This window comes from Nymphalis io, chromosome 14, assembly GCF_905147045.1.
Source record: "Nymphalis io chromosome 14, ilAglIoxx1.1, whole genome shotgun sequence".
NCBI classification, from domain to species: domain Eukaryota; kingdom Metazoa; phylum Arthropoda; class Insecta; order Lepidoptera; family Nymphalidae; genus Nymphalis; species Nymphalis io.
The window spans coordinates 2,475,195-2,489,583 of NC_065901.1; the positions used below are offsets into that span (position 1 = coordinate 2,475,195).

At 31.1% G+C, this 14,389-nt stretch overlaps 1 protein-coding gene across 1 annotated transcript in view; it reads right to left on the minus strand.

Moving 5' to 3' along the window:
* LOC126773357 (acetylcholine receptor subunit alpha-like 1) overlaps nucleotides 1-14,389 on the minus strand; it is a 232,425-nt gene that overhangs the window by 2,331 nt on the left and 215,705 nt on the right. The window contains exons 4-6 of the mRNA XM_050494270.1: nucleotides 13,783-13,827; nucleotides 5,380-5,489; nucleotides 414-594 (exon numbers count right to left, since the gene is read on the minus strand). Coding sequence (XP_050350227.1) covers nucleotides 414-594; nucleotides 5,380-5,489; nucleotides 13,783-13,827 — 336 coding nt within the window. The remainder of the gene's footprint in view (nucleotides 1-413; nucleotides 595-5,379; nucleotides 5,490-13,782; nucleotides 13,828-14,389) is intronic.

Consider the following 14,389-nt stretch of genomic DNA (forward strand, 5'->3'; position numbering starts at 1 on the left):
AATAGATTCGTTTTTAAATATTATAAGAAATTGGTAAATTATAGTACACTTCTTACTAAAAAGAGATATTATAACCGTAACTAGTAAATCCAAGGCATCGCTTTATTTATGAGAAAGTCGGAACAGCTCAGATTTATTGGCTTCCTCAGCTTGATATAGATAGATGCCCGCCTTTCACAAGCCTATCTCTAAAGTCCATCCCAAACTTTTTATAGCACCCGCCTTTCATTGCCAGACATATCTCAAAGCTCGTATTATTTATCGAACGGCAATATATTATATTTTTACTGACATTGTATCAGAAAAAAATACAGTAATTTATCTCACTTTATTGGTAATAGGAAATAACGTAAGTGATACCCAACAAACTGTTATGTCTACACCTAGCTATCTATATGTCAAAAGAACGTTACCGTGTAACCGTCATAGCTCCATGAACCAAATTTCATGAAGCAGGTCTGTTCATCGAAAGGGAAGTACTCGACGTCGATCTCACAAAAGGACTTATAAATAGCAGGCGGCTTCCATACAACTTTTCCGTCATGGTGAAGGATAGCTTTAGTCATTATAGTCACTTCATAGTTGCCATCCGCACTGAAACAAAATAACGAATTACTATACACAAGTAAAAACTATTGCAATATTCAGTATTCATAATTAAAAAAAAAAAATGATACAAAATTTTGTAAAGTATTTAGTGTCCTAATAAATTATAATATTTAAATAATAAAATATTTATACAAGAATTTTTTAAATAAATTTACTCGCTACTTAAAGTCATCTGCGATTAGTTTGTCAATTATAATCTTATAAACAACGGCCGATTAATGCGTAAAAATATAGTATTTATAAACTAAAATACTTTCGTAATCGTTTCACTACAAACATTATCATATTAAGCAAATAACTTTATTTAATTTATGAGACTAGAGCCATAACAAAACATTAATTTACATCACGCCGTTTGTTGATCTAATCTACTAACCCTTTTGTACTATTAACAATAGTGCTAGCACTATGCGATCTGCTGCGTAATTATCAATTAAAATAGTATCCACTGCTGTTTATTCGAGGGATAAATGTTTTGTTAAATACTGATGTTCGCCAATGGAAATCGATTAGGGGACAGGTTGTGGGTGGATCGCTCTCCGTCCACAACCGCAAATAGCTTGCTGAGCTGGTGAGTACATGGTTCAAAGTGATACATTGGTATTATATATCGTCTCTACTAAGCTTCGAGTCAACGTTAGATAAATTAGATGTTATAGAACCTGCTGGTTACTCTGCAAATTACTTACGCTAAGAAAAAATAAGAGGACAGCAAATTGTTTCTTAAAAAAAGTTGGTGTTTTATTCTAATATGAGTATAATTTGTTCGTTTACATTATCAATAGATACAACAATGAAATTGAGGAATTACAAATAAAATATTTCAGAATTTTTTATTAAGAGCAACGCTAGCTTTACATTTTTCGAAGATAAATAAGATTAATCTGTTACAGCGAAACTAAATTATTGCCATAAAATTGAAATCCTAAGAGACAACACGAGGACGCACAAAGAACGTTGAGATCAAAAATCAGTTTAAGTTAAAATTAAGCCGTCAATTTCGTTACAAGAATATACTTCATTCAAAGACTTGACTGACTTAAGCAAATTTTGTTGTCGCCTTCTCTAAAAGCGTTGTCACAGGCAAGTTTCACATCCATGAAAATTGTCTCATAAAATATGGTTCGCGTTGTCTTCCATTATGCTAACGTGGTGCCATTAAAAATAAAGTTTACACCGAATATTCGCGAGAGCTTTTAGGGTAGTCACAGGTGCATTAAAGAGTAACCTCTATCCACTTAAATTTAAAAATATGTCCTTCATGTGTCGTTGTAACGTCTATTCGCCCTGACTAACTTCTCTTAATACGTCTTCAAAATTGTAATGTCGGGAAATATAAAAATAAACTCTACTAAGTCCAGTTTGATCATAAAAACAACATACTACATTATACTTTAAATTGTAAAGAAGATTTCAATTATTTTCTTAAATATATGTCTTTCTTGAATATACGTATATTTTTTTATAAAACATATTTGCATAATAAAATATAGATAATTAAAGTGGGCAAATATGCCTAAAATAAATATATGTCAATAGATTTTTTTATGGTCTGGGGCGAAGGTCTATTAAGAATATGGACGAGGAGATGGTAATAAAGTTTCACCGAAAGAATATGGTAAAATTTATTTGATTCTCGCTCACATGGCAAATGTATTGCCTATTGATATTTCGAAAAGATAAGTCACGGACGGTTGGCGAATGACGAATGAAGGCCTCTGCGTAAGGAATATTTTATGAGGCAAGAAAAGCATCAGTCAAAAATATTTATTGGCGAATCTTTGGTGAAAGATCGATATCTTTAATTTAATTATTATTTTAAGTAGATATGGATTTTAACTGAAGTTTGTTGTGTTTCAAATCTACTGAGGTTTCATGTACTTAATTTGTGTCACTTGTTCATATCTTTTTTGGCGGTAAACAAAAATAGAGGCAGACATTTACAGGTTGATACTTCAGCTTTACATGTAAATATCCAATGTATTATATAAATAATAATGATACACTACATTGAAGTTTTCTTATATTCTTAAGCCATGAAATATTGTATTGAAGAATTATTTTATGGGTATTTATCACACGGATAACGTTGTCAGAGCCTCAAAAATTATGCATAAAGGATGTCGACTTACACATGATTGGGCATAAACCTGTGAGCACTTGAGCAAACATGCTTGTTTCGCAGCAAACCAAGCTGTTTCTAGCTTCCTATAAGCATTATCTGCATTGCAATAGCGGTATTATGGATTGCATCTTCGTTGTTTATTCAGTTGTTTGTAAACACCAACAATAACATCTGTTTTCATTATATTATGTTTATCATGGAAATGTACAAGATAATCTTATTATAACAAAGCTAGCATAACTAAAAGGAAAATAGTACGTTTTTTGTTCTCAGCGTATACTGTAGAAGATTGTTATTGTCTTAGGAATATTTAATAGAAGAATTTATGGTAATGCTAAATGCTCTACGCCTTTTATTTATTTAACAAAATAGTTTTTTAATTAAGTTTTGTGAAAAAAAAACGTTCGAAAATATTATAAATGGTTCCTGAATGAAGGAATAATACGGAATTGTTACACAGCATTTCGCATGCACCAGAGAAAACTAACCAAAAAGTATTTTGTTTTATTCACAATTGTCTTTTTATTTTATTTTTCTTATATTTCTGTTTTGTCTTTGGAATTGATAGGTATGCAATTAATTTTGAGTATTAATTTTTTCAAAACAATAATACTTGATATCTATCTTAATATCGAAATAATAAACCGCTGATAATACGTGATATGCTGCGATACGTGTCTTTTCTCATCAATAAGATAAGCTTTTACTTGTATCATTGATTGATTGTAGATAGAATCTTAAAGTTTCTTTATGAACCTTTGTTACAAATCAGAAAATGTTACGATAATGAAATGACATTGTTCAAAGAAACAAAAATACTAACTTAACTTCAGTCCTTAATAGTACTGAATAGAATGTTTTGCACAGTTGCTATTGTCCTTTGTAATTCTGGCTTTAAAGATCTAAAAGCACTTGACTACTAATTCTTCCTTTACTTTCTTCGCAATTACAATTGAAAGAAGCGTTCCCGTTTGATGCGATTTAGTCAATGTTTATCCTACCGTGTTTAATGCTACCTTGATGCTATTTAGATTAAAGCCTGCACTTATCGTGCCTTCCGCCTGGCCAACTTCAGGCACATTCTCCGCTCTGCCTTTTAACTAACCACATTTAAATTTGAACTCTATTTTGAGGGCCATAAGCACGTCGATACTGTGAGTAGTTCCGTTAGATGGCGTTAATGCATAGAAATGCGGTGAGCTGCCAGTGATAATGGGTGACGCCGGGAATATATGGGATTTAAAAATGGCTTTAAAGTTAGTGAGATGGCCCCAATCGAATTAGGGGCTTGAGGCTCCGCCAAAATCCATTGCTATTTTTACAACGTGCACTCTGTCGCATGCGAATAACTTGATTAAGAACGTAATTGAAACCGTTATTATATTATAATTAGCGTGTAATTTATATGTATGGATTAACACTTGTTTGACTGTCTTTTGGAATGCATTTTATTTCTTGGTATAAAATTTGAAATCGATCCACGAGTTCTATCTAATGGTCCAACTCGGACCATTAGATAGAACTCGTGGATCGAGTCCGGAAGACAACTTGAAGTTCTTTGTACATGCTTAATTTACATAAAATTCGGTGAATTTCGCGCTCGGTGGTCGGTCCAAAATATGTACATTTATCGGATAACATTCGGTCACACGTTTATCTATCAACCACTGAAGTGACGTGAAAAAATAAACTCAACGCCTTCTTCTCAACTAAACTACACAAATAATAACTTAAGACTAATTACAACTTAAACCTACTAATAGCTATATCAATTAAAATGATTATCATTTTAATTGATATAGCTATTTATATAGCTATTATTGATATAACTTATATTAAAGAAAAAACTTATACATAAAAAAAAAATGTACAAATTAAAAAAAAAGTAATCAAAAGAACCTGCCCGACACGCTGATATTCGTAATAAATAACTCATAAATTCTTCGTAATGAAAATGTTGACCAAGAAATAACTTTACGACTGACACCAGGATAATTCCAAGTTTTGCAAAATGAAAGGGAGGAAGAAATTCAGTTTTTGTCGCGGCTTGGATATTCCGATAAACTTGTCGAGTCATCGTGATAATGCAAAATAATGGTAGTCACCCAAAGAAATAAGGAGATAAGGGGACCGCCAAATAAAATCTCATTTTATAGACGAAGTTTGCGTTCATTGAAAGAAATTGGACTAGTAAAACTTGGGATAGCGGGACGCAGGTTTCAAGCGAACTTTCTTAAATTGATTCCATCGTAAACAGTCCTCGAGTTAAACTAATGTTTGGGTTACTTTATAAGAATTTAAGCTCTTTGATGTTTTCTGAAAATATAAAGCTTAATAGATTGAATACAGAACGGACTATAGGAAGATCCGGAACAGATATGCAATAAAAATATATAAAAAATATACTGTCGCAAAAATTTAATAAAAGAATCTATATCTCGGAATATATTTGCCCAATTACTAGTTGAATGTACTTTATATTAAGATCGCAGTCACTATAACAATGCTTAAAAAAAATAACTGCTGAATATTTCAGGAACTTAAGTAATAGGGTTTCCTTCTTACTACATAAGTATTTTACTCAGCATGTTAATGAAAAAAATGAATTATCTTATATTTATAATAAATAATAAATCAATACTTACTTATTATACAACACGATGTCAGGTAGCCATATGTGTTCAGAAGGCACATGCAGAGTTTCAACGCCGCCATAATCGTCGGGGTTCCATTTTAACTTGTAATCGTTCCATTCCTGGTACAACAAACAAATAAATTCATTTATTATAGATAGAAGTAAAAAGTAGCCATATTAAATAAATAAAAGTAAAAAGTGTATACTGTATAAAGGAACGCAACTATTAGTAACCAATAGCTTAAAAGATAATAATAACGTATTTTAAAGGAAGAAAAGTATGTATATGATAGTTAATAAATTGTAACTTGTCAAAACGCCATAGAGACAATAAAATGTAACAAAATTATGATCTTATGTATATTATTTTACGGTCACTCACTTAATATGAGGAATATAGGTTAATCATAAAACTATATATATGAATTACGGAGCACGTAGGTACTCGTAAACAATCAATCTAATTTGTTAAAAACCGAATTTAACAATGCTGTGGTTAGTGGAAAAAAAATTAAGAGATCTTATTATATTTATGAGAAATACATTTCTTTAAAACAAATAAGAAATGGTGAATTACAAAAATAGTTGTTTTATATAAAATTTATAAATATCTAGCGTTAGTTCAAGAAGTAGGCGTAATGGTCATTACCAATAATGCTCCTAACTTAGAGTTCAAATTATTTTTGACATGTGAACCATTAGATATTTCTTCATTATTCATTTAATTCGGAAGTTCCATTCTATCCATTACAAAAGCGTTTAAGCCCGAACGTCCTCAGGCCACATTCGTATATTCTTGAAAGTGTTCTTAAAAGAGTTTTCGCTTGGGCCCAAATAAATCCGGTCTGTTGGCTTAGAGCCGTTAGCGTCGGAAATTGCGGGGCCTTATTAGATTCCGGCTTCAAGCGTCAATTGGGCTGAATGTAAGTGAAAATAGACTCGTCCATTTTTCACTTGTAACAGTATCAGACATGTAATGACTTTTAAAAGTTCATTATCATCACTTTTTCTTAAATCGTCTTTAAATGTATATCTTCTGTCAGAGTTATTGCAGGATCGTTCGAGGATAACATATCAATCATATTATGTAAGACATTATTAATTGTCTATCGACTGTATCACGGCGAGTGCTCTGAGGAATTATTCTCTCTAATCCCTGCTTCCCCCTTCCTTCTTAAGTCCACGCGAGCTGGTTCTCGACGTCACCGCCTAACTGTGACATCAATTCCATCGTGTACAAAGAAATTTGGCAACTCCTTTCTTTGTCGCACTTCCAAAAAATGGAATTCCTTACCAGCTCACGTGTTCCCCTCCTCTTACAACCCGGGTTCCTTCAAACGAGGCGTGAAGAGGCATCTTGCGGGCCGGCAAGGCGAAGGCGGCTAGTGCAGAACGTTTTTCCCGTCTGTACTGGCCGTCGTCGCGTTTGGACTCCACTACCACTTACCATCAGGTGGAGTAGAGTCATTTGCCCTCCCGGCGAATATAATAAAAAAAAAAGAACATCTATATTCTATACATTTACAAACCTATCTAAACTACCTACATTAGTGATTAAGGATATTTATAAATATTCTTCATATTAAATAAAAATAATATTAATAATATATTTAATTTATTTTATTTAGTTTTCTCATATTTAATTGATTTTGTTATAATTTATTAATTGTTATGTCGTATTATATTTTTGTTAAATGGTAACTGTCTTTTTAAGATGAAAATTTTGGTTTTTTTATTTTACTTTCTTTGTCGCACTTCCAAAAAATGGAATTCCTTACCAGCTCACGTGTTCCCCTCCTCTTACAACCCGGGTTCCTTCAAACGAGGCGTGAAGAGGCATCTTGCGGGCCGGCAAGGCGAAGGCGGCTAGTGCAGAACGTTTTTCCCGTCTGTACTGGCCGTCGTCGCGTTTGGACTCCACTACCACTTACCATCAGGTGGAGTAGAGTCATTTGCCCTCCCGGCGAATATAATAAAAAAAAAAGAACATCTATATTCTATACATTTACAAACCTATCTAAACTACCTACATTAGTGATTAAGGATATTTATAAATATTCTTCATATTAAATAAAAATAATATTAATAATATATTTAATTTATTTTATTTAGTTTTCTCATATTTAATTGATTTTGTTATAATTTATTAATTGTTATGTCGTATTATATTTTTGTTAAATGGTAACTGTCTTTTTAAGATGAAAATTTTGGTTTTTTTATTTTAAAAGTCAATAAAAAGAACCCTTTAGGTGTCATATAAATTTGTTGTTGTTTTTTTGTTATAATCAGCATCGTCCACGCGCCACCTCTGTCTACCATAATAATATTATAAATTGTGTCAGTCAGACTTTACGTAAACACTGTCTTATCAACGACATGACAGGGCATTATATATATACGTTCTGTATTCAAAAACAATTAATACTACTTAATTAGAGTTACAAAACAGTGGGATTAGTCCATTAATAAATAAAACGAATTTAGAATGAGGCTCCTTAAAACACAAGTGAATAGCTGCTTCATCGCGAAACTCAATTATTATTTTGGCGAGCTTTGTATGTTAAATGAAATTACTGTTGGCAAAACTCAATTTAAATTTGACGACGTGGCCTTAATTCGAAAGCGTCTTTGTAAATAACCGCGTATAGGTCGCGTAATGCTATATCTAATTGAATTACGCATTTGATGTGCGTTTTAGTATTGTAATTCTGGTATTACATATCGACTACAACCCAGAACGTGTTTCGGGAACTAGGAACAGGGCTTATACTATTTGCGTTTGATTATAAACCGCATAATTTCCTGTTGTTTGAATGTTAATTTTGATACCTCTGAGGTAAGATTTCATCCATTGACCAAAAAATGTATTAATTTATTCTTCATTAATGAAACCAAAATTGTAAATATAATTTAATTATTTTTAACCGGAAAGTGATATAAGTACAGAATGTTTAAATATTTAATTTAAAATATGTTATTGAACGACAAAAAGCAATTACAACTTATGAAAATATTTCAATATTCACCCGTATGTTCGAACCGTAAATATTTGATATTTAATGAAACGAAGAGGCAAAAATGCTGAAGGCGATCATTTGGGTGTTCTCTTTAATAGCGCTCTTGACAATTTGACATCAGCTTCAGGTTGAAAAACTTAGAAGTTATAAAACTTCAATTTCAATTTTTTTATTACCAAAAAAGTTCGAAGTTCGATTTTGTTTATTTCCTTTTATTTTATTACGTTTGAAATCTGAACTACGTAAGTTTTTGGAGTAAAGTCAATTTATCATTATTGCAAAATATCATTATCATTTAATAGTTACAAAGTTTTTAATTAGACTTGGCTCAATTTATAAAATAGTCTAGTAAAAAAAATAGATTATTAACTACTTTAAGAATATTAAATTTTTCATTTTACCCTTTAAATAAAAACAAAGAATATTTTGTCGGGCTCTCACTTTAATTTAAAACTTAAAAAATGTAACAAACGCTATACTGAGATACTTTTGTAATTAGTAAAGGAAGGAATGGAAAAAAAATAAATATTCGCTCATGAAGGGTGGGGAGGCGAAATCCTTTTATAAAGCCGGAACATTAGCTGGAATAACGCAAAAAGTTGGACCAAGTGTTGTTACGCTGTTTACAGAAACAAACTATGAGAGACCAAGTAAAGAAATAACATCGGATACGAATAAAACGCCAAATATAATCAACAAAGCGAAAAACAAACGGGCAGTTATGAGCACTGCTGGAAATAAAAATGTTTGAAAGTTCAACTCCTCGGTAGCTTGAAAGAATCCGCAGCAAAGAATGCGTTTTGCAGCCAAGCTTTGTTAGTTAATAAATTATTTTGAAACTAATTGTAAAAGAGACTTGAGAAGAGAATATGACTAAATAAATATATAAATTATTATTTTTAAACTTAATTTGCAAAACGTCTAGAAAATACACATATTTTATTAATAAGTAAATTACATTTAAAGTACAGTTATTTCTTACATATTTTTTATTACCTTCTTTAATTTCTTTATTGTTAACACATAAAACATTAAAATTAATATTTATAAAAAAATACTTATTTTTATTTACATACTTTTATTTAAATTATTATTTTATTACATAATACAAATCAATTTTACAAATATGTTATATAATGCAACTACGATAGTCATGAACAATAAATGGCGACTAGTTTATTTTTTATTTGATTTTTATTTCAAATTTTATTTAGAAAACAAACAGTTCATGATAATACATTAAAAAAGAAAACATGAAAATAAAACATTGACCAATAAAGTTTCCACGAGTATATAATTCATTACAATGCGAGCAAATGAAACAAGAAAAGTAATTAAAATGACTTAATTAAAAATTCATAATGAATTAATATGTTCAGCAATAAAAAAGTTAAACAACTATTAATGGATATATAATTAGTTAGGAGATTCCTCGATTCCATACAACAGCGTTGTTAAAAAAAAGCGCGCTAATTTAAAACCGCCATTTTGTTAGTGGACAGAAAGGTAAACTAATTAATTAATTATTGGCGCCACTTGTGTTTGGATTGGATTACATCAATTTGTACGATTTGATTTTCTATTTTTGAAAAAAAAATAATTCGAGGTTTTTATAAAAGCAGTTTCACTTCTGAATCATAAATATATAATATAAATTTAAAAAAATAAATAAATTATTCAATAGAAATTATGAAGATTTATTTATTAAGGTTTTATAAAGAAATACCTATATCATTAATAATTCAGATGATTTGATCACTCCGTCCGGAATGGATAAGGTACAACAAAACTTTACTTTGGTTTTGGGAATTGCGAAGAATTAAAAATCTTGCATTCAATTTCAAAATGTATTGTTACAAACGAATAAAAGGAATCCATCCTTTGTTTACTTTTGAGCTCCATATAAAGCAGTAGCTCATTGTAACACAATTAATAATTACTGTTTGTTTAAAAACCTTATATTGAATAACAGTAATAATGAGTGGCTTAAAATTAAATTTTGTAATTAATGCAACTTTATTTGCCAAATGAGCGATCTTTTAATTATACGCATCAACAATGTGTGAAATAATATTTATTATTAGCTTTTCAATTTTAACTTTACTTATATTTGCAGATGAAATTAAAACAAATAGTTCGTAAAATGTTGTGACAGATAAATAAAAAGTATATACATATACATATCACCAAAAATCTTTTAATCGTGACGCTTTATAGAAGCCCTCTTATCTTCGACTACAAATAGTATTAAGTTGGTAGAAACTGAAGAGAATACATCAAAAGATCGCTGACAACTGAGATCATATAAAATTCATTATCGACACAACACTGTCCTACTTATAAAGAGTTTCTTTATAGTTCATATCACGTAAGGCTGAAGGTTCAAATTTTTCCTCCTTATCTCACATATTCATAAGATAATCTTCTATCTCTTTCTTGAGTATATTATGTAGGGATGGTTGCTCCTCAGGCCCTTTCATATCATAAATCATCTGGGACTTAACTTGCAGTTAACACGTTTTTGAGTAACGACGTGTGTAGAAACGTTCGGATATCTATCCGAACTGTCACGGTAAAAAATCTACAACCATATTATATTTTTATTAATACGATATATGAGTTGTTTTTAATTTAAAATAATTGCGGCTTGCTCAACTTTTCGTATAATGTAGCCGAGATGGGCTAGTGGTTAGAACGCGTGAACCTTAACCGATGAATTTTCATGTGCTTAATTTTAAATGTTTATAACTCATCTCGTGCTTGACGGTGAAGGAAAACATCGTGAGTAAACCTGCATGTCTCATTTCATTGAAATTCTGCCACATGTGTATTCTACCAACCCGCATTGGAGCAGCGTGGTGGAATATGCTCCAAACTGTCTCCTCAAAAGAGAGAGAAGGCCTTACCTCAGTGGGACATTAACAGGCTGTTTAGTTGCGATTTACTCAACTCTTCATGTAATGTAATATTCTGAGGTTGTTTTAATTTGATTGATCTCAAACAAAATAGTTCACTTAAAAGTATTTGGTGGTAGGGCTTTGTGAAAGCTCGTACTAAACACACATCAAATATTCTACCACCAAACAGCCGTACTTATTGTTGGTGTGTTATAGTTTGAATATTGAGTGAGCCAGAGTAACTATAAGCAAACGGAATATGACTTCTTAGTTCCTAAGATTGGTGGCGCATTGGCGACTTATGGAATGGCTAATATTTTTAAAGGTAATGTTTGTAGGCGGTAGTTACCACTTACCATCGGGAAACCCTTTGCCAAACAACCTACTTAATATCAATAAAAAAAATTGAGAAGTTTCATAACCTTAGTAATCATAATAAACGATAATATTATGATAATATTTAAAGGGTCTAGAGCAAACGTCAATAAATAATTTATTTTGAATAAATATATGAAATTGTATCACACTTCCAGCAGCAATATACAATAATAGAAATATTAATTAGGGTTGTGAGTTGACCCAAAAACATCAACTGATATATAATTTAGATGTGATGTTGTTAGATACACGATAAGTCTATATGTTCTCGAAACTGTCTATGTATAGTCGTCTCGGTCTAACGTCTGTAGTTCGCTAAGCATCTATCTACAAAGTTTGCAAGACGAATATAAGTTGCCCTTATAATAATAAAAATGTTATGATCGTCGAAACCAAGTTTATGATTTATTTATTCGGCTCGTGAAGTTCGCGACTCTGCAGATTATATATATTTCTCTATTGCGAAATGGTAATTCAATACATAAGAGCACTCAAAACGTAGAACAAAATAAAGTTTTCATCCCTTAAGGGGAAAACATGACGAAAATTATACGCAACTTGAACTATAAACTAAAAGTACACTCGCGAAAAATTTTGTTTATCAACTTAATACTTTAGTGTATCCTTGTTGTAGATTCAGAATATTTATTTAGAATTATTTCATAAAAATATGAATAAACATAAAATAATAGATCAATATTAAAAAATATCATAGAATTATTGAGAGAAAAATACCACTCGTTTTGTGTTTATTGGTGATTTAAAATTTAGAATCAACTTTTCAATTAAATTATAAATTTGTCATTTTTCTATCAAGTGTTTTGAACGATATATCAAGCAATTTATTGTAAAATACAGAACAGAAATATCCGTACTACTTTAAAAATAAACTGCAAAGTAAATGCCGTCAATATGAAACAGATCCCACACCGTAAAGTTCTGATAAGTGAAATGCAGTCGGGGTAAGTTGAAACACGGACAAATTGACAGTTTTATGCAATTCAGAACATTCAACTTGGAAGATTTCTTTTGAACAAAGACAATAAAATCGCATAGGACATATTGACATTCTATTAGTCACGTTGAATCTTGACAAGCGATGAAAGAAAGGACCACATCTTCTTTCAACGTCAATTCCCGAATGGCTACTATCATTTGTTAGCTACGTGCCTTGACAGGGCTACTCCTATTCAGCATGTTTCTAAAATTTTTATCCGACAATGGTTTCATTGTGAAAAGGGTTTGTAAATGTTGCACGTGTCAAGAATTGTTGATAGGATAACAAGCAAATGTGGGGCATACATTTTTTTGGTAGTGAAAGCAACCTCATAAATTTGATAGCAAATGGTATCAAGTATATTGCTTTTTTGGACTATGTAATTCGCCTACAAGTCCTAAGAGCGTCATTGGTTATTAAAGCAAGTACTGAGACTAAACTTGTAGCTCAAACGGGTATTCGTACTTGTGACCTTTTTCAGATCATAAACGTTTTAACACTCGCGTGGAAGGAAAAAGATCAAAAGATTTGTCGAGTTCAGAAGATAGGAATCAACGTATTCCCAAATGGCTACTATTATTTTTAGCGACGTGACTTCACTTGCAGACTTTTATAGTCTTGGATTTTTTTTAATAATATTCATTAGAGAACTTTATGATAAGAGACGTTTTTTTTTAATTTGCTATATTTTTATTGATCCCAAATAACTCAAAAGTTTTATTTAAGTAATCGTAATGCTACTGTTCATAAATTTCCCAAAATATATAAAATTTTCTTAAAAGAAATATCTACGAATATATATCTATCATTCCTGGTGATAGGGCTTTGTGCAAGCTCGGCTGGGTAGGTACCACCCACGCATCACATATTCTACCGCAAAACAGCATAAAACAGCATATTTGGTATTGTTGTGTTCCGGTCTGAAGGTTGAGTGAGCCAATGTAATTACAGGTACAAGGGACATAACATATTAGTTCTCAATGTTGGTGGAGCATTGGGCATGTAAGCAATTGTTACAATGCCAATGTCTTTGGGCAATGGTAACAACTTACCATCAGATGGCCCATATGCTCGTCCGCCTACCTATAATATAAAAAAAATCTTTAAAGAAAGTGTGCACTTACCTGTTCTACCCAAACGTTCGTTGTCATGATTTGATTCTTAAGATTCTGAAAAGAAGAAAAAAAAATCTTGTTAGTAAAATATACATTATGATTATCGTTAATACGATATCGACATAGACATATTATATATACATATAATTTATTGATATCGATATACAATCGACACTTAAAGAATATATTTTTAAGAAGATTATAGACAAATCCATTTTCAGTACGTACTAGTCAATAGTGAAATGAGCGCATTATACATGAGCGCTATATTAACTCTCGGCCTTTATTATAATACTAATAACAATACATAAGGTCGCGTCAAGTGTATACAATAAATAAGAATAAAATAGTTGGAGCACCAATATCGTATGTTTCATTTCCTCCTTCCTCCTTTCATTTCTTCATCAGAATTTACCGGCAAATATTTTCTATCTACTAGAGATATCTCTATTTGGCAAGTCACCAGTTCTTCAAATACAACTATTACGCTCCAGTGCATCGAAAAATAGTTTTGATATTCTATAAATATGTATGACAGAAGGTGTCAACGTCTTTTTTTTCTATTGTTAAAGCAACAGTTATTATAAGATTATAATAACGAAACAAACTAAGGAAT